The sequence below is a fragment of the Plodia interpunctella genome, chromosome 27 (genome assembly GCF_027563975.2).
Source record: "Plodia interpunctella isolate USDA-ARS_2022_Savannah chromosome 27, ilPloInte3.2, whole genome shotgun sequence".
Taxonomy (NCBI): Eukaryota; Metazoa; Arthropoda; class Insecta; order Lepidoptera; family Pyralidae; genus Plodia; species Plodia interpunctella.
In genome coordinates this window covers 147,411-170,026 of record NC_071320.1, presented here as the reverse complement: position 1 = coordinate 170,026, position 22,616 = coordinate 147,411, and the positions used below count along the sequence as shown (strand labels likewise).

Sequence of the window (22,616 nt, the reverse complement as noted above, 5' to 3'; positions counted from 1 at the left end):
ATAACTAATGGATGCTACACGATGGTTATTACAGGTACAAAGGCAGGTCCTACTTACGGGGCAGAACCACAGATCTTATTCGTAGCCACAGATACATTCACATTACAGTCTTGGCTGAACCATAAAAATCGTCAATCGCCACTAATTTCTACTGTAATAATCGTCTCTCTTGCTCTTGCTTCTGACGAGAGTTGAGGGGAAAAGATGGAGGAAAGAGTCAGAAATTGAGATAAGTTTTACCCCATCGCAAAAGTCTCTCTTCGAGAAACAGTGAAAAACGATTTCTGTGGAAGCAGTTGGCATTAATAATGTTTATAGCTTTCAACACATGGTCTCCGGAAAGAAAATCACAATTAACCCCAATACCACTTAAATCATGTTGATCTTTAAAGTGACAATAACTTCAAGGACGCATTTGTCGTCAAGTATGATATATGTATCAATGGTCTAACAACAAGGGATGCGGCCGTGAAATGCAGGCGAAAAATTAAGATTAAGAAAAGCGGACACTGGGCTCCGACGATCAATGGCTGCGGAAGGAACCAGGAAAACGCTCAGATGAAATTGAGAGAACTTCAAAGACGCTTTTGTGCGACGTACGATAACATTACAACACTATCGTGCACACTTTCAATGACTTACGACTGCGTCCCGGATTCGGGAATGTCTAGATAATGAGTTCACCGCCATAAATCCTATCTGGTCGGGACAGGCATTGTCTGGGAGAGCCGCGGGGCGCCGCTATACTTCAAGAGACGGATGGGAGTTCGCGTCTACGTTCACGTGGTTATTGTCAAAAATTATCGCTCTCACATAACTGAAAGCCAAGTTACATCTATATGATTAGACGTTGCCTCTGGTTAGTTAATGAACCGATCCAACATTCTGCTTATTAATAACGTTAAATACATATAGTCGCTGGAAAATTTTAATTTTGTACGTACATGTACAAGTCAATGGTTCTCAACGTCTACGGAACTGCTGAAAGGGAAAATTCGTAAATTATATATTTTTTAAGTTAGTAGTTTTTTTTTAAGTTTTTGACATTATGAAGTGATGATAGATAAAGTTGAATAAAGAATTCTACCAAATCACATCACCATGCACCATTTGTGTTGTGATCGACACGAGCTGGTGACGACACGAAATGGTGCGAAACCAAAAACATAATAGTTTAAATGTGAGGTTTAAATTTTAAACCCTATTTGGGGGCTCACAATCGGATCTTTCACTACTATCTGTGTATCACTGTTTTCGTCCTCGTTGTGCAGCTGTGCAAATATGTGGAGCGACGTCACTGTGTCATTATGCTTTATTATTTATTTATATGTTCGAGAATTTTTCATTTTTCTTTTTCTCGTGGCCAGTCACATCAAACGGAACTACACTGGGCTCAACAAAAAAAAAATTAAATAAAAAAAAATAGGGAAATTGTGGATTAAAATCTAAATTTGTTCATTCCCTGTCTTGACACGACTACTATTAGAATTACAGATCCATTTGCGGAAATCAGTTTATGTGGTGCTCACATGAGCGCATATTGCCCGCGTCGCCGGAACACAATCGCTTTATCAGATCGATTTTACAAATTACTGAAGAAATACTTGTTTCTTTTTTTTGAGGAGACATTTCGTTTTATACTCGTAGGATTGTAATCGATTAGTCTTTACGGGTGAATAGTGGGAAATAATAGTCTGGAATGCTGTCTACCAATGGTTTGCTGTCTTGAATAAATAAGAAGGGGTTAGTTCATGTACAGGATAGAAAACTCGAGGGAAATCCCGAAACTATAGTTACATGATTCTATGTTTTAGACAGCCAACCTGCTTTACCGGATAACTATGGCGATTAAGGATCATTTTTTTTATTTAATTAAGCTAAGTATATGTAATTTTAATTTAATAGAATCTATTTTTATTTTAGATAAACCAATAAGGTTTTTAGTGTAACAATTTTTCGCGTTACTTTCTGATGAAAAAGCAAATTGCGATAACTAAAGTATTTCATTATTGTATGGCGTATCATCACCATTGTGATATCGATTTTTGCCGTAACCATCAAATTACATAGCACGATTCGCGCTGTTCCGAGCCTTGTCATTTTTACGGATGTCATTCTGAAAACTACTTGATAAGGAGACAAATTACATCGATTGCCTGTAATCCGACATCAGTCTGTATTCATCAATTCCCTTTCTTCAGTCTTTAATAAAATTTTACTTTGTAAATTAAATTGTTCTGACCCACTTCTCTGGTTGTCAGTTGAACATCGATTAGTTGTCCCACTGCTGGGGAAAGGCCAACCCCGTTTGCTTCAAAAAAATGTTGTGAAAAAGTGCCTGTCAAGATCTAATTTCAGAATAAATGTTTTCAAATTGACTGACAATTACGAATGACGAGAGAAGAAATTATAGGAGATCGGCCTCTGGGTTCCGCTTAACGGCTGAGGAACAAACCAAGAATACACACAGATGAGAGATTTAAAGAGATGCATCCGGAAAGTTACAACAAAACCCTTAATTGATCTATTTTAAACAGACTTAAAAGGAGAATCTCAATTCGTCAGGGTCTTATTTAAACGCGACTTTTCTGCATTCAAGTAGCGTACGATACGAACGATATTCGAGTAAGGAAACGCCATCAAATAACTTAAAAGGAGTCAGCAGAGACCTCTTGCGCACCAAACAGTGAAGACCGTGTATGCGAACAATCCCGAAGGCTGCCGAGCGGAGCCGAGCGGGAACATCTGTCGGCGGGCGGGGCGCGTGCGTCGGTATTATTACCTGCAGTTTGTACAGGTGGGGTGGAGGGTAGATAGCCGAGTCGATGACCGAATGTGGAGGATTCTTTCACATGGATTTTGTCAATACTGTAAGGGTTTATAAGGTCCCGAAGTCAAGAATATAATGACCTATAGACACACAAAAATATCTACTTTCCTCAAGAATCACCACCTCCCATGATGAATAGGTACGTAAAGTGATTCTCCTGAAAAGATATGAGAGGAATCTATCACTTTTGAAAGACGTCCTGATAGAAGCTGTTCCTGAGATTGGTGAAATAAATATTTACTTGATATGTTCTTTGCACAGTTTTTTGTACAGGCTTCTTAAGCATATAAAATATAAGGCTTAACCTTGTATCAGTGTTGAGACAATTTGACGTAAATTTATTTGATGTGGGATATGGGATGATACGAGTGAGACAAAACCAAGCAATGAACGATGGGCCGCAATATTTCTCCAATATTGACCCAAAGTTTAAAGCAGAAGTTGTGGAAGTCGGCAGGAGACTTACGTTTGCCACATAAACATGATATAAAAAAGTGATATCAGACCTAAGTTTAATAATTTCGAACTTGGTAAAGGCAAACGCACCTTCCCCTTCCTCCTCTATTCTGTGGGCACGTGACTCGTCAAGGAAAGTCAAAAATTACCGACATCGCGCCGACCAGAACCCGACTGACCCATATATGTAATTGGAAAGTCCATTCTGTCTTTTCGTTGGCAATACAATATCGCTGAACATTTCGTCAAGCTTTAGCGGGTTCGTTATACATTGCTGGTTTTCATTGCGGTCAATAAAAGCTATCATACAAACTACGCAATGTTAAATCTGTCTGAATTCGGCGATAGTGTAGCCGGGAAAAGGGAACCGCCAAAATGTTTTGAGGCGCGCGATGTAAAGAAACTGTGTATTTGTGCAATGTAACAAAATATTCCTTTTGTGCAAACACTGAAACTGGTAATTATAATTGTAAACTGGATCCTGTCAATGTAAAGCCAGTAACATCTGTGCTTACTCATTTATTTAGTCGCATGACATTATAATTTATTAAGTAGCTCTTACATTTATAACTATCATAAGCGTACAGCTTAATTCTTCGTCCATGGGGCTGCGCCCGCGTCCCGGCAGAAAAAATCTAAGGAGCACATTTCTTTATCATAGGTATTTAACTAAATTTTCCGGCAAAAACACCTATGTGTGCAGGGTTGACATCTGCTACTCATAAGCATCTCAAAAATCCTTATATAATCTGTGACTTATTATACTAAATAAATGTATTTACCAATAAAGATATTTTTGTCTCAAGACCACATGAATTTTAAAACAAAGCAATGAATCAATTGACTGATTGTTTTGTATAATATATAGAGATACTCGTATTTGAAGGAAGAATGAGAAAGATTACTTTTTTTATCGGGCAACAGCTAGATAAAAAAAAAACGATATTCGTGGTTGTTGTATTTCCACAAACAGCACCAACAATTTTTTTTATGTTTTTATGCAAACACTTTTGATATGTGCCAATGAAACGGGTGTCCAATGTGGAATACGTCTTGTTACCAGCATGCACAGACGCTTCACGATATAATTCACTATCTGGGTGACATCGACGATTGACGTATGTATGTACTGTACACAAAATCTGGTCATTCAACTTGTCTTTATGATTATCCGCTCTTTTTCTTGATCAGAATAGGGATGTAAAGAAATCTCTCAACATTGCATTTTCAATTTTAATATATTAACTTTAAAGTTGATTATCGTTTGTTTTGTCGATCTCAATTTGAATATGAATGTATGAAACTAGTATAATAGTGGGGTGGGATCTTTACATGTGGTATAATGGGTTTATAATGAATTTCAATATAATGCAGTGCACTTACGGACAAAGCCTGGCCTTCTATAAGCTGAAAAAAGCTTAAACAATGAGGATAAAAGAAATGATGAGTAATTAAAATTAAAAGTAATATGTGATTTTGAGCGGAAACTTTGGATGATATAATAATCGGTATAATCTCTTTGCCTGCTAAATTAATGTCAGAACATATAGAATAACTTTTGAGTTGCTTATGAATGCCAATGTAAATGGTTAATCTTTATTTCAATTAATTTGTATGAGCTGGTCATTATTATGTATTTATTATCAGTACATCGTATATAAACGCAACGTCATTTTCTTTCACTTATCCATTTGTTACATCTACATACAAGAATTCCAATTTCAAATTGAAAAAAAAAAGTTGTAATGTAGTAAGTAATGTGTACTTGCATGCCAGCAACCTGTAACAATGACAGGGATTGCTGAACCAGCCGGTCAAGTAGGGGGCGGCAGTAGGCTGTTCGCACATTGAAGGAAAATGGGAGCGAGGATATTTCTACATTAGAGAAATAGATTAGATATGAACGTGATTTTTGGTGTGTTGTGTACATCGGAGCCGAATACAAAGTAAGTGGTCAGTGTCCGTCGAGTGTTGTCCATCATTTATTTCATTTATAAATCTATCTACAAATTACTTTAATGCTGTAGAGTTTCACGTTTCAATTATTAGTCATTGAAGTTAATACAGCTATTCTTATGAATTCGCTCAGAGAACATGCAAACAGGTATTTTCGCGGAAACTGGCACATTACAGTAGTTACAGGATTGATTGCTGAACAATCTGGCGGCCAGATTGTCGAAAAGAGAATGTTTTAGTTACCAATAAATTTTGATTCTACATTATTACATTGAATGTCGTTGTAGCCAAACATGCAAATGCGGAATGTGTGAGTGTGAGGGAGCCCTAACGTCAAGCAACAGGTGCGTGGGAGCCTGTTTGCGGCGGGTTGCGCAACTCATTGCTGCGTGCAGCGGCGGCCTGTAGCCTGCGCCGATAGCTGGACCATTTAGCGACACCTTAGAGATAAAGTTCAGATGGCCTTGTCAAGATGGATATGCGGTCTAACAACCAAGGATGCCGAGGACCGTGCGAAGGGAAAAAAAGCAAAAACAACCTTTCACACTGTTCCCGTGGGTTGGCGAAAACAACCGGAGATATAAATATTATTTTATTTTGATGACTACTGGCCCTGAACATCGGTAGTCATCATTGAGCTTTGAGAATTCGGACCAAGAGAAAATATTAAAATATCTAAACACGTTTCGCTTGTCTTTCTTCCATTGACATTATTAGCTGTAGACAAGACAGATTCGTTTTAATAAAACCGCAATTAAAACCGACACATCTCCCGGCCGGCCGGGCGGCCGGTCGGACGTCCGATCGGTTCGCAGCTGTCTGCCATAATACTTTAATTGCATGTCAATACGCGCCTACATACTCATAACTGTATGATTGGTCGGCGCTTCTCAAAGTATCATGGCTTGGGAACTATACCACTGGGGTATAAGGGTCAATTCACCTTCCAATCAGGTTATTATGAGTGTATGGTTTGATAGATGCATGAGAAAACATTTATTGAATACCATGCGAAATGGAGAAAAGAAAGTAGGAATGAAGACACCGGGCTCCAACTTCTAACAGCTGTGGAAGTAACCAGTAAAACGCGCAGATGAGAGTTGAGAGACATTTTTGTTAAGTTTACTTCAAACTTACGACAAGGTTAACATAATTCGTGCGGAGCCTAATGTGATCCCTGAGGCATACCTAATTTTGGACGTGTCCTTTATTTTGATTATTTGCTTACTCTCTATTAAATTAAAATTTTACAAACGTATATGGTTAGGTAGGTATAAACAGTCACGAAACGTACAAGGAGACCCGACCACAGATGAACTGGGAAAAGGGCTAGACAAAGAAGTACCGTATCGAATACCTAGCTTGTCACTTCCAAGATATCAAAGGTAAACGTAACAACTAAAATTAGCAAGTAACCTTTGACAGTTTGACAAACGCTGCTTTTGTTATTCCTCTAAGAATAGTGCAAATAAATAACCACCTCATACAGGTTCCCGGGTCTGTCATTAGTCCTAAGCTGGTTATGCTAATGTTCACAATGCTCCTCATCGAACTGGGTAATTGGATCGATGCGTGATCGTCAATTATTATCCTGGAGAAAAAAAACGCTTGTTTTGACAAAAACTAGATAAAGAAGATTAGTTAAGATTGATAATGAGTTTAGTTTTTCCAGAAGGTAGTAGATGCTTTTATCATTAAGTTCGCTCTTTGTATCATATTGGTAAATAAAGTTTTAATAAATAAAATAATGATAAATATGGATGGACAATTTTGAACTTGATAATTCATTGAACCCTTTTCAAGTTAGAAAGTACAAGCTGCTATCTGCTATGGGGCAAATAATATCCGAGAAGAATCAGGCTTAATAATTTACTGTCTAATAAAAAAAAAGAAGGTATATAAATCACGCTAAAGTAACTCTGAACTTAGATATAGATCAATTATGTATTAGTTTACCTGTGCTATTGTAGACAGATGATCAAGATTCTCATGTACTATGATTTAAAATGAAAAAATTAAAAAAAAAAAATTTTTTGATCTATTAAAAAATTCAAAATGCCGGTAAAACGTAAATAACGATCTACAATTTGAATATGATAAGTACTACGTATTACGATATCAACGTATATCGTCGGTCCGGTTGTTTCGCACCTGGCAGCATTAGCATACAGGAGGAACCGTTCTACTTTAAAGGGTTCCATACTAGCACAAGACATATTTACAATTAACGGGATAGATAGAACCTCTAAAGTAAAGCTAATGATCTTCCAAAATAAAGGTGGGAATGACATCACAGAAATATTTAACAAAATCAAAGCATTTATCCAAAAACTAGACTTTATCCCTTTTACGTCAAATTGTAAGTTATAAAAATTATAAAAAAAATACAAATTATGGCCTAGCATTTGACTGTGACTTATTCTAAATAAGTTGTGACTTAATCACAATCGTATTTCAACGCTCAATCAATTAAAATAGATGACAATTATAATTTTACAGAGGGGTTCTTTACTGACGTAAACACTACGAAAGGAAATCTGATATATCCAAGTTTGTATGAAAAACAAATTAATTTTCGCCGCGGTATTCTAAATAGCCGTAACGAAAACTTCAGCAACTATCCCCGAACCGTCTAATATAGATCACGGATGGAGCAACGTGCTTTACCAGTTGCTCAGCGTGATGATCATAATTCGTACATTTATATTCGGACGGGTCTGACCAGAGATCATCGGTGATTTGCATAGCGGCGGTCGGCATTTCTCGATCGATAGGCTTATTAGGCTGATGTGATGTTTTATTTATTACCAATAGGCATCATTAGTTGAGTCGTGTGGTCGTTTCCACGCCAGCTTCCTCCCGGGGATGATGTACGAAGGGGTAAAAAGCAATTCATTGCTTGACAGCTGATAGTTTGGCATTCCCAAAGAGGGTTGACGCCAACGCCCGGTCGGTAAAATTTCAAGGTTATAATAGAGAACAGCGGACAACTAATTCATCATAGTGATACTTGCCGCGGATTTCAAACATATTTAACAAGAAAGAAGCCATCTCAATCTGAGTATCAACAACACAAAGGATGCTCCGGGTAAGAAGGCTATTCGCTCACATTTATATTAAAGCTCGCGTTGTAAGGTTTACTTTTTAGGCTAACATGAAAAGATGTCACATGAAAAGTTGCATATTCTGTTGAAAGTTATTCTCTTTTAATACAGGACTTATGCCTCATAGACGTTAGGTGCTTGAAGTATACAACAGCATTCAAAGTATAGTCACTGTATTGCACTTTTCAGTTATTTGTTCTCAGCCGTGATCGTTTCAAATTGCCAGTATTATTTAGCTTTTTGAAAAAAACTTTATAATTTAAAATCTGACTTGGAATAGTGTCTGAGAAGGTATAATTTCTGAATAACACGTTTATTTTGACGTTTTTCAAATCTTTTTCTCTTCAACCTCAAATTCTATATAGTAATTTCTCAAAAAGCTACAAAGTACTGACCATTGAAACGATTGCCTGTCCTTGCCTGTTTCCATTGCCTGGGTACTCGATCTTACATTTATTTACTCGTAATTATGACTTTGAAATATTATCTCTACATACATGTTCATGTACACCTTAATAATAATCGTACTTTCAATAATAATATTGTTGACATCGGCTCAAGTCAGCACCGATAGCGGGCACGTGTCGAGCGGCCACAGATAACGCGTCCAAACATGCCTGTTTACGTGTTTGATCTGTGTACATACAGGTGGTCGGGTTTATATTTTATTCAATTTAAAGTTTCGGCCGCTAGAGGTCATGACCGGAGAATGATAACAGTCTGAATATTACGCTTAAACAGTTTTAGTCTTCAATGTCAAATGCTTGGTGGCTGAAATTTATATTCTTTTATATCTATTCCGTCTCAATGCTGGGTAAAGGGTGAAAATCATTGATGCACAGACTTTATTGTAATATCCTAATTTGCAGTAGTGGGAACGGAAGTAAAAACAATTCAAAATCAATACTTTCTGTGCCAAACTACATTTTAAAAACAACTTGCTCAAATGACTTTCAATTTTCAAATTTTAATACCGCGATCGCGACACGGTGACCTGTTAAATTGCTATTGGCTACTTTATAGACATTTACCCTATGTATATTTAATCATAAATATGAATTATAGATTAACTGTAGTATGGTGTGTATCGGTGGCGTCTTATTGCTTTTCACTAATATTATTCGCCGAGTCGACACGCTAACAAATAGACCAACTTTACAAAATCGTATTAAAATCGCAAGGAAAGTATCATCAACATTATCAGCAGCGTCATTTCTACTATCGATGCAATACGCCCCTCTCGTCACATCCCGCGTTCCAAATAATGAAAGCCTCAAGCAAATAAAACTCTTAACACATTGCGTTTAGAGTCGGTATTGAATGCGTAGACTTGGGGAGCATATCGATATTCGATACGACGCGAGCGCAGAATTTTTGCAGGTTCTTGACCGCGCTATTTCCGGCGACACTTTATCGCCCGAGGGAGAGACCGGGTGAAATTCAAACCGGCTCACAAGATGAGCGAACAGCGTTTTCATAATCACTGATCTAACAATATTTTTTAAAGTTTCAATTCAAGGAACAAAGGAACAAAAGGACAAGAAATTTTAAAATTTTAACAGCGGCGTCTGTTAATTGCTTGTGTATTCTGAAGGCTTACCCACATTGAGAATATGATTACATTCCTTCATATCACATTTTAACATTCTTATCATATCTTAACCACTTATAAAGTCATATTAAAAACGTTACCTAGATCACCAACACAAATTCATAGAACTTTCGTTCTATGAACAGATTGATGATTGAAATAAAGAAATTTAAATTTTAAGGCAATATTTGTTGGGTTGGATGGATACAATTACCTTGATAAGGCCTAAAACATTTGTCTCATCTTACTTAACCTGTAGCACTCGCGCCCGCCGCCGCGCGCGGCTTGCGACCAGCGGATGTCGTAACTGTGGCGTGCACTTACCTGCGAACAAGAAATGCATCAGATTCATAACGACTATCATACGAATAATATAACTGCTGAATCACAAGCAGAAATTATTTATTTATGGAAAATAATTTAAAAGGAGCAACAGTTCTAGTATAATTCCTTAATATTCAAATGAAAAAATAAAGTGTAAGGATTCTTATCGTCGCTTTTGTTTATTAGTTTCTAAACTAGTAATTTGCAGCTCGTTCATTGTTTGTCCTTTCGTTAAAATGTGTGAAAAGTCGATTAAGTGTAAAGTTATATACTTGAGGCAAGAGATAATTTTCCCAATCTCTAAGTTAACAGAAAAACCAAATGTGATACAATAATAAATAACTGAGGGGTATAAGAGACAAGGAAAGTCACAAAATGTGTGAATACTAAAAACTGAAGATATTGTAGAAGACAAATTGACAGGTCCAGACGTATAATTTGTGAACAATAAACAAAACTGAAGTGACATTTATAATCTCGTTATCGCTTGATCAATTGATAGCCCAACGAAATAATAAACGAGCTTAAAAGACGAATTAAAATTACATTTTCAAAACGACAAGCTAAAACTGGGACTAAAAAAGGTAAGCACGACCTTTTTGAAAATGGCATGACTTGGAGAAGTTATGTATGATATGCGTTGCCTTATATTATTAGTAGCGTAATTATCAAAAAAACTGAGTTCGTAAATACTGGCAAGAAGAAATAAAATTAAAAAAAGAAGTTCTTTAAAATTGGTTAACAACAAACCGAATAGAGCCAATATCATTTGAATATTCCTAAGATTAAGTTTGATTCGGAAACGGAACACTAAAAGCGCCTACGCATCCATTTTTTGCCATCCCTTTGTTTCTTACATCCCTTTCGCACTTGCAGCGTTTCGTTATACGTCCGTCTCGCGCGTCGGGGGTAGACGGCAGATGGTTGAAAGTTTTAAGTTTTTGCCCTTCGGGTTCGAAGCTATCACGCTTTACAATGGGCGCACGCTTTCAAGACATATGGCTCGGTACACAGGTATTGCTTTTTTTCTTAATTTTCAAGATTTGCGTTTATGAAAAGGTGATTCGGTTTCGATACGGTGGATCTACGAGTGGGCGAAAGATAGACGAGATTTGCCAAGCCTGTAACCGTATTTAGTATATTATTATTGTGTCCCTAGTGAGTGCAGATTACAAATACAGGTCACGGTTTTACCCCTTACGAGAAAGACAGAGCATAAACTCGCGATACTTAAAGGCGTTTAGTTTTATATGAATACATTTGTTGGTGTAATTGAGATACTATTTCAATAGTGACAGTTCGCTAAATCATCGCCTAGGAAAATAATGTCCATTTTACAGCCCTTTCCCTTGATTGATTTTTACAATCTATGAAAGAGCCGGTATCTGGGACTTTTTAATACACTTTTTAAATTGCTCCAGCGTGGAAACAACTAATAGAATAATGAAAATTAAAGAAAGTACATGCATGGGAGCTTCTGTGACACAGACAGCAGTGGGCAGAATAATGCTGAAATCTATTTCTTTTCGAACGCAATATCTCGCAGTAACTGTGTCAGTAATAACACTGGTGTCAGATTTTACCCAAGTCGTCTAGCATCTGACATGACCAGCTACCGAGGTCGAGTAGCATGTAGTCGCATTCACACTAGTGAACTTAAACCATCAACCAGTGAGCAGGATCCCCACGATGTTTTCCTCAACCAGTAACAAGTGGCGATCCATCATGAGAAATACTATACATTCTACTACTATACTGTATGAATGAAATGTTAATGATGAAAGAAGAGTCGAATAAACTAGCATCCCACTTGGTTCTCGCAATTAATAAACATTTAGCATTTTGTTTGCAACGCGATAACAAAAGGTAACTTTACGGTATCTTTGTGCGTTTCACACCTCGGGTCCATTGTGCGGGGTGTAAAAATCGCCAACTCCTTTGTCTTAAACCCAACATCTGGTGCATTGTGCTCGGTGGGAAAATAAATAAGGTTCATTTTGGCTTTATCGTTTGTCAATCATATAAATATTTGTTCGGAAATGGTACTGTCGGAACGACAGTTAAAAGAATGTTGCGAAAAAGCGAGAACCAGGAAGATTGGCTAAGATCGTGCGCTAGCAGCGGATCACGGTGGGCGGCGCGTGATGATGAAGAGAGACTTCAAAGAGATAGAATGAAAAGTCAAAAATAAATTTCAAAAACATAGTTGTTCTTGTTGTTCTGACGTGTAGTTCCCGTCTAGAATAGACTTCATCTTCACAGTCGTATTCCTCATGGCTGTGGGCCGTAGTCATTACGTGGTATGAAACACACACAACAATTTTCTTGGCATTATTAACAGAGTAGTTTGCCATTTCCTTCTCCGTTTCACACACTAGTTAATAATAATCAACCAGTTCCTCACAATGTCTTCTTTCACCGGAAGCAAGTGGTGGTCGATGAAAACTACTACACTACACATGAATCAGATTGGTATACAAACTCATGTGACACGAGTAGGATTCGAACCTGGGACCTTTCGATCCACAGGCGGGCGTCTTAACCATTACACCACCACCGCTTCATAGAATAGACTAGACTACTCCAAATCCTCGGAGGGTACGTTGGATGACGGCACCCGGTTATAAAATCACATTGATATTTGTATTTAGTGTTTTGAATTGATCCAAAACTATAAATAAATTCCTGACAGTGAAAATAATCCCCTATATCTTCCTCACTAGCAATACGGTCAGTACTCGGCTAACTACCTGCTGAAGACAGAGATGGATATACAAACAACGCACGAGTGTTGGACGTAGCTTTGTGAGGTTTATCGATAATATGGATGTGAAAAGTTGTACCTACTAGTGTAAATTTTACAACAATTTAAGGAATAGATTTCCCTAAGAATCCGATAGGATTTTATGTTGTTGTTGTTGTTTTGTAATTATTTTGCTAGGTTAGTCAACATTCAAAATCTAAGCATTTACTAGACCTTCTTATACACTTTTCATGTCAACTAAATTGCAAATCGCTGCTGAGAAGAAATGGTGAAACAAACTCAGCTTAGCAGTATCACGCTAGACCAGAGAGGCTTGTATATCTTTAGCGACGGTCATAATATATATCCATACTTTCATACTAATACAATATAGACAAAATATTTGTATTTTTGTTTGTATTGAATAAACTCAAAAACTACTGGGCCGATTTTAATGAAATTTTACACAGAGATAGATTAAACCTTCAGGTGTAACATAAGCTTACTTTTTTATTATGGTTTTACTTGAGTCAAGACGTGACAACATATGTTTATAAAGAAAATTTAACGGAGAACCTGTACAATTCCCGAATCCTTCCCGGCTTCCCGACGTAAAGCCTATCGATAAATTATAATATCGGCATTAACGGCCACATCCGCCATCACTAAATTCCTTTACCGACAGATGTTCATAGTGACGAGTATATGCGGGTACATTTTTTTTAATAGCACCCAGGGTAGTCGCTTCCTGCCCGCGTGGGAATGCGTCTATCTAGTCTATGATGCGTCGGCGTTTATTCGTATGCTTTTTGCTTTCACCACCATTTCTCTTCCTTTGTCGATTATGTCCTTAAGGTTTAGAGTATGATCATTTGCGAAGGCCAAGAGTTGCAAAACTCCAAGGTGATTACGTTTAGAGATAAAGTGTATGTGATGGTATAATTTATGAACATATGCTTTGATTTTGAAGTATTATTAAAGTTGACATTAAAAATAGATTCAACATAATACCTAACATACTAACTAGATGAAAAGATCATTGACACAAGGACATTGGAAAAAGATAATGTTACTAACATTTTGTGTACAGTGTTCAGTTGTAAAAAACACCACCGGTCCTCATTGAAGCAACAGGTACTAAATAGCCCCAAATAGCCCATTTATTGCCAGTTGTAAACTATAATATACTATCGCCTGTTCCCACGATATAAACTAATCTTACAAACACAGCGGTCTATAGACTCAAGAACTTGTTAGATACACAGAATGACAGAATCCTAGTCCTGCCACATGACTTTGTGTACCAATCTGACTCATGTATCTCCTGTACGTGTCCGAAGTATGTCACCCCTTCATAAGTCCTTATTTGCGGATTTTCCGGAGATTTCCGGAAATTGTCTATTTGCAAAATAGACGTTTTAGGAAGTTGTCGTTTCAGCTTGGGGGGTTTCTTAGATATTACTTAGAAATCTGCACATTGGTATTGAATTCACAGGTAGTGAACTCAATCTATCAGTGTTCAATATCTGTCAGTGTAGTATCTGTCGGCGACCACTTCACGCTAGATGACGGTATAAGTCTTGTCAGATGCCTACAAGAAACTTGAGCAGTAAAACCCATAAAACCTGACACCAGTGTCAGCAATACACAAGCTGTATTGCTGGCCCATTAGTACAATAGATATTACTTAAATAGTGATAAATTGTTTATAGATGTATAGCCCTTGATTGACTTGAGGAAACGATGTTTTTCTTTCGTCTCCAGATCAGAATGGAAGACTGGACGGAGTTGGGAAATAGTAAATAAACAATAATCCTACATATAAATTAAATAAACTACGTTTGACTGAGTACCCTCACGAACCTGGTATACCCTGCACCCTACAGGTTACATACTTTATTATTACAATGTAAACTTTAATTATTTGAATTTAAATTCAAAATTGACTGTAACTGGAAATAGTTGTGTAGTCAAAGAGTCATATGTGATTTTATTTCAAATTCCGTGAATACTTTTTAAGCATATAAATAAAGTTCAAATTCAAATAACATATTAGACAATGCCGTTTTGTTCCGTCACGGCGAGCGCGCGCGCACCCCTATAGTACACATCTCTCTATCGCACTCGTAACAAACATATTGCCATCTCTTTCCAACGGTAGGGTGATGGGGGAGTCAGTTTATAGTGATTTCGTCGATATTGTAGGGACAATACTGTTTTAGGTTGGCGAGGGGGACTTTTATTTGAAATTCAAGCGCAGGTCATACACCTGATATATCAAAGTTGCTATAACAAAATTTGTATTCTATTTTATTATTAATTTTGGATGTAATTTTTATGTGTTTTTAAAGTAGTTTTCTCTCTAAATAAACGTAAAATATAATTCTATCTCATCTTTGTCTAAAGGGTAATATCCCTACTTCGAAACTAGATCATGAATGTGGAAGTGTCTTTGTCTATCTTTTAAATAAAAAAAGATTATTGAATTGTTTGGTGTGGAGATAGTCGAAGAGCTGGAGTTTGAGTGTGACATGGGCTTCTTCGGCCGCGAGCGGAGCCAAAGGCAACATCTATTTATATAAATTTCTATCAGGTCAATTTAAATCACAAGAACTTCCTATAAACGCGCGTAAGCGTCAATGCACTAATCGTTAAAAAGAGTTTTCAAGGTTTTTAACATAAAAACTTCAAAATATCCATACACGAATCACCCCGTTATTACCGATTACCGAACACGAATGTAAAGTACAATCCGAGCATTTTTCCCTAGAAAGCAGCGCGGGCGCCGATTGGCGGTCCGTGCCAGGTGGTGGGCCGCCCGCGCGTTCCGCACCCTTTGTGTTGAGCTAATGTCGATAGAATCTATCGATAGTCTTTAATTTTAAATTTAGAAGTAAATAGAATATGTCGATATTTTCGATTATTACAAATAGCTCATGTCTTTTAGTTAAGTAGAAAATATATGCTAAATGACTACCTCAAAAATCTACACAACACACAAATATAAAGCAATATACATTGAAATATGCAAATATGAATTCATAGAAATTCCGATAAACGTCAAACAATTTATTTTTACCGCCCGAAATAATAAAATTATTCAACATCGCAGTGCAAAGATCAAGTGTCAACGTTAAAAAAAGGTCATCCCCTCTATACATATAATTTAAAATAAATAGTCAACAGCCGACTCAATTTGCAAGCAGAAATAAAATAAGAACACTAATTTTAATAGTCGAATTAATTCTCAAATGATCTTGTCTCGACGGTGGAAAAATGGCAAAAGAGAATTGTTTGACAGTTGAGGGTTCTGTACGTAGACAGAGAAAAATATTTGCTAATACTTGCGTGAGATTTAAATCAAGTCGCCGAAAGGCATCTAATATGATTTTAATGCTACTAAGTTTTACCAAGCTTTATTAAGCATAATGCGCGGAACGCACATTAAATGAGGAAAACGTAAAGAGTTTGTTGAACTCGCAAATATCGAGACTTGAAGAAAAAATAATCAAGTTAAAAACACAATTATGTACTTCGGAATCCAATAAAAACATGTGAACTCACGGGAGCAGGGGCCTAAAGATCGGTGAAAGTGTAAGACAGAAAAAATAATTAAGTTAAAAGGAGTTAAAAGGATTTAATATTAAGACATTGACTATATACGCTCCAGTTGACAAGTGAACGCACCACGGGTCCCTATAAAGTCGGAATGATTCGCCAAAGCGGTTTTTGATTGCAGACACTTTCGAGATTGAGACCACACGTGGGCCGCCGCGGATTGTAGTCTGCCGACACCGTAGGTTGTTTACGTCCGCGACGTGGACGTGGCCCGTACAATATTTGCATTCTACGCAGACGAAAAAATCGACTACAATTTAGGTTCCTTTTATAGACAACCCTCATTGCGACAAGGCCTCCAAATTTTTTGAGTCGTATAAAATATTTCTTCAATATGTTCCTTCTTTTGTCATAATTATGTTCACAGTATCAAATAAATATATGTATATCAATAATACCTGCATTTTTTTGTTAAACCATGTTTTAATTATAATATAGTTATTTATTTTCATATTTTATTTTTTTTATAAAAAAGAAATATAAAAAGGTGGAATTAAAAATATGGTATTAGTTACTGTAATAAAGCGTTAAAGTTCCATCGACATCAAGACATCGATACGGTTGCGTCCCTACAAAACAAAAACGGGTGCGCAACTCACAGGTATACCGTTTACAAAAGCGGGATCGCTTCGCGTGCGGCGGATAACTGGAGACATTGATACGAAACGACGCAGAGTTGTTTCAGTAGAAGGTAAATTCTGCTATAGCAATGGCTATATGACTGAAACTCCACCACTGGCTCCCGATAAAGCATTCTTTTGTTTGATGTATATAACTTTATTGCATAAGAAAACACAGAGACAAAAGAAAAAGAAAAAGTGGTAGTAACGGCGGAATTATCGCATGGAGGGATCTCTTCCAGTCAACCGGCAGGAAAATAGAAGGTTACACACATCGTAAGTTAACAGCATTTGAGTTGATATCATCTTGTGACACAGAAAAGCAGATTTCGTTATACAAAACTAGTGTCTGTTGTTGTCGCGTCGGGTCACAATGAATGATCATGTACGTTTAGAATATCATTGAGGAGTTGTCATGGGTCCTGAAGCGACTTGGAAATCTCGATAATCGGTAGTGTGTGTCTTGAAGAAAAACAATAAGACAGAAATCGACAGACGGGACAGGTGTAGCTGAATAAAAGCTCGTTTGAAATTCCACATCCCGCTGGATTCGGACCGGAACTTGATAAACCAAAACGCCGCCTATCAGCGACACGCTATCTGCGAGGTCTACCTGCGCCACGCTCGCCGCCACGTGATCCGCGCTTGCGAATATACTTATGTGCAATCAGTGTGATAGTCTTTGTGTACATGCGACGAAACACGGAATATGCAACGTAGAGAAAAAGCGTCATATCTTCCATTACGCTCATACAAGAGATAAACGTATTAGAAATACATGAGAAGAAACGAGACAAAGCTGTGACATATTTAGTCCCTCATCACGTGCCCGGCACTTTGTATGACATTAGCGGAATCTGGCCGGGAAATTGTATAAAAATCTTATTTAGTTACACTCATACGTCGTCTACATAGTCTTCTTGGTGTTTGACATGCAGTTAACAGCTAGTATTGGGACGTCTGACGTGGGATACTTTGACATTGACATGCCTGCTACTTTCGTGTATTGTATATACAGTAACACGTGAGAGTAGACAAGGAAAACTCTAGACTTCGCCACATCTTTCGTTTCGCTCATACAACAAAGATCGCTTATTAGAAATACATAAAATGTTTAATAAAAGATTTTTTTGTATCAAAATAAGTAGTACATTTGTGGGTAGTTTCCTATTTGAAGTTTCACATGTACACTGTTACGTCGTGTACATACATTAATAAATAAGAAACGGGACAGAGCGTTTATATCTTCGGTCTCTCGTTATAACAACCAGCGTTCCCTAAGGGGTTGACGAAGTTGACATTCAAGCAGGGCGTAACATCACTAGCGAATCTTGTAAATTGTAAAGATTTATTGTTATTTGGTCAACACAAAAATAAAACCAGGAAAACACGATGATAAGAGATATAAAACAAAATGTTAAGATATGACCAATGGTGCTTTCCTGCTTCCTAAGCATAATAACCTTATCATCATGTAGACAATTGGAGTAGTGGAGATTGTCTTTGTTTCAACAACGGAAGCCAAACCCTACACACGATCGAGTAGGAAGTGTCGCGTTACTTATTATAGAGACACAACACAACCTCACGTAGCATGGCTAGAGTAGGCGTTGACAGATTTGGAACTTATAAAACAATATGGAGGGCGTGGAATACTTTCATTGGACCTTGACATTGACAGAATTTGTCCTTTTGGCGGACGAACTAAACATAATCTCCTCATAAAGGTACTCGTATAGCAATCGTGCCATAGATATTGTGACTGGATTTTAAATTATTCAAATGAGACGAACTTAAGGAACCTACCTATACAAGATGTGTACGTGACGTGGTAGTTAAAAATTGAATGAAAATTTTCAACTTTTTAAAATGTAATTTTTTTCTTTTCTCTTTTTTCTTTGTAATCTTCACTTGTTATATGTAAAATTGTATAGTTTTAAATATCTCGTCAGTGGGCGTCATGCCCTTCGGCATCGTCTCAGTAATCACATTCTATGGCAATTGTGTCACGATCGTGATTGATAATGCGATATCCGACACGTTGACAGAGAGGATGCAGTCTTTGTTCGGAAGTATCGAATGTCTTGAAAATTACGGAGCAAGATGTGGACCGATTTCATGACTTTCGTATTACATTTTCATTTTATTTCTATCCTCTACATTTATTTTTATAGTACAATGGGCAAACGAGCGTGCGAGTTGCTGGATGGCAAGGAAATGCCGCAACCCATGGACATAGTAATTAGGTTCTCATGTCCCTGTCCCGTGGTAGGGCGACACTTGTGCTTATCTTTGTAAAATAAATCTGAATCTGAGATAGTACTTTCTAAAAAGGGAAGGATATAGCAAGTACTATATCGCATGATTTTTTAGGTGTGTTATGACCCTCACAGATCTATCTCCTTTCTTCAGCGATGAGTGGAGTTACTACATTACTTTCATACAAGCACGAAAAGAAGTAGATCAGTAAGGGTCTGGAGATCCTATTCTAGTGCAGAACCACAGAAAGAAAGTAGATTACACATAAGAGACTGCGCTTCATCAGACTGCGGTAACTGCGAACATCAATACTGTGGTGTTGAATTGAAGACCGGTGAGCCACTCCGAATGCGCGACATTACTCAACGTTCAAGGTCGCGTGAGTACGAGGCGCGTGGCTTATCGCCACTGGACTCTGTTCTGCGCATCAATGTATTCATTGTTTTATCATTACTGTAGGGTTTTTAAAAATAATGTGTTTTACCTGGGCAAGAGAAGAGACGTAGTAAACAATGCTTATTTACAATACTATTATCACATCGAGTAGTATTATATAGTTTTATGGCCAGTGTAGGCAATAACATTAGCTAAAACAGAATGACTTAATTAAAATAGTTAAATTTATCAATTTTGCAGTTACACAATCGTTATTAATTTAAACGAAGTCCTCTGCCACGTCAGTCTGTCTGTCCGCGAAAAATTCAAAAAATTATTGCACGGATTTTCACCAATAGGTGGTGTGATTCCTGAGGAAAGTTTAGGTGTACAATTTACTATGTTTTTACCCGAGCGAAACCGGGGCGAACTGCTAGTAAATTATACAAAAGCTTCAATTTTGTACGGCCGCTCAAAAACACATGACACTAAATAAGGAACGTAAAGCAGGCTTTTGCCCAGCAGTGGTGTGTAACGCTAGTAAAAATTGTGACCAAAAAAGTTGACATCTATTTTAAGAGACATAAGCCACGAATTAGTGCTGCAACTCGAAGTAACACAGAAAATTGAAGCAACCGAAAATGAACTTTATTATAAAACACAAACGATAAATTGAAAGCAAAAGAAAATCACAAAATCAAATCAGGTGTAAAGGAAGATGAAGTCTATTCTAAGGCAGATAAGATATAAATTTGTGCGATAACTAGAAATAAAGAAGGTAATTAGAAAAAGAAAAAGATCTATACTAGGAGATACTAAGAGGAGCAACCAAAAGTGAACTTTAAACCATAACGCACAAGATTCAAACTCATTCAGGACGGGAATCAACGCTGCTTACCATTAGCAACTTTTACCGCATGTTTTATTGTTTACTATTGTAAAACAACTCAAAATAAAAACCTGATTGGTGCAAAGAAAAAAGAACTCTATAATACAACACATAAGCTACAAAACTGTGAAAACTGATTGGTGCAACCAAAAATCCACTCATAAGCATCAAACTCGTGCGGCAACACCGCTCACCCATTGCGGCGGTACGTCCGCGTGCTGATGGTGCTGGTGGTGCCTCCTATCTGGCTGGTGGTGGCCGTTGGACGCCGCACACGACGTCGCCGCCACGCCGTACTAGACAAGATGCAGGTGTTACAATAAAGTGGTTCTTATTACTAGGTGTTAAGTATCAATATCGTCTGGTGCCATAAAACAATTTGTGAGGTTTACATATTAAATTAAAAATGATGACGACTAGACGTATGTCTATGTAAGATTTATTACGTAAAAAAACGGATCTTTATCCAAATTGTTAACGCTGAAGTCATGTTTCATGATTCTAGGGGTTTGGACTTTCCTGTTCACAAAATTTTCAACATAAATGGTCTGGTCATATATTTTGATCGCTTTGACTTGCAAGTTTAATTTTTTCACAGCTAAAGGAACCATCAACCAGGATATTTCATGTAAATTTCAACTTTATACGTATAGCCATTCCTGAGAAAAAGGGCCTTGACTGTCGGACAAAAAGTGATCCTATAAGGGTTCGGTTTTTACCTTTCGAGGTACGGAATCTTTAAAATTAGATAAAGATTATGATGACATAATTGTGCGGTCACTGGGCTCAGGCGCTTAACACTTGGCCAAAAGCAACCGGCCAATGCTCAGACAATGTAAGTTTATCATATTGTGCTCCTTTTTGTTATTGCGCCCCACAAACTCTGTTTAAGGAGAGTTTGTTTTTAACAATAAGTTTTCACTTTTTATAAGCATGTGGTTACTTGGAACAATAAAGTTTAATAAATAAGTGAATTACAGAGACATTTACTACAGCCCCACAACAAGTTGTAACGAAGCTGTCGCCGAATTAAACACGGACGTTACTACATACATACATGACCCGATTGCCGGCTCGACATAGAGCTACGAAGATACTAGGCTTAGAGAGGACACAAAAACACACAAAAAATATTTAGCCAATTATAATGTCTAAATATTTTTGGCATTGGTATTCAGGCAATATGCTTCCTAATTAACTAATTTAGGTATTTGTAATGACGTAACCGCGTTTCATCTGTCCCGATTAATCTTGCAGTAAAATGGTTTACGATTAAACTGAGCTTGTTGCAATTTTATTATGATTTAGCTATGAATTAACAGAAAAGCATTTGTTTTTTCTTATTTGATTTGGATGGTCTTTCCTGCCTAATTTTGTAGAGCTTGCTGTTGGGAGATGATGGCGATGATGACAATAAGTGTTAAGTGCGGTTTTTAAACTAATATTGCGAGTAACTGCAGAGTACGTAGAAGACGTTAATGAGGTCAATCAATGTATAGGCAATAGCAATATAATAGGCTACTTGCCAGACTTATCCACATTAGTTCTCTTCTATAGACCTCCTCGGCGACAATGAACAAGCATGTATTTAGAAAAAGATAACTGTTTGGGCATATTTTTTTAATTGCCGCTTCTATATTTTCACAGCTCTACAACTTACTCTCGCTATCTATAACAAATCGTCCCTTCATGGAACTAATGTTCCATTTACCATGGAACACTCAACCGTATTCCAATAAATTAAGGTCTAAAGTACTCTGTAACTACTAAGACGATCGCTACGTCCATCTCCCATCCAAAACTTTTATCCCCCGGGATTGTCAACCTTATATCTGTACAATAGCGTTTATA

The 22,616-nt window shown here is 37.3% G+C and overlaps 1 protein-coding gene across 2 annotated transcripts in view; it reads right to left on the bottom strand.

Moving 5' to 3' along the window:
- The window catches only part of da (daughterless), a 78,463-nt gene that overhangs the window by 37,118 nt on the left and 18,729 nt on the right, over positions 1-22,616 (bottom strand). The window contains exon 3 of one of the 2 annotated variants that reach the window (XM_053765475.2): positions 20,960-21,061. The exons of the other annotated variant lie outside the window; for it this stretch is intronic. Within the exon in view, the coding sequence (XP_053621450.1) occupies positions 20,960-21,061 (102 nt within the window). The remainder of the gene's footprint in view (positions 1-20,959; positions 21,062-22,616) is intronic. 2 annotated transcript variants of the gene reach the window in all.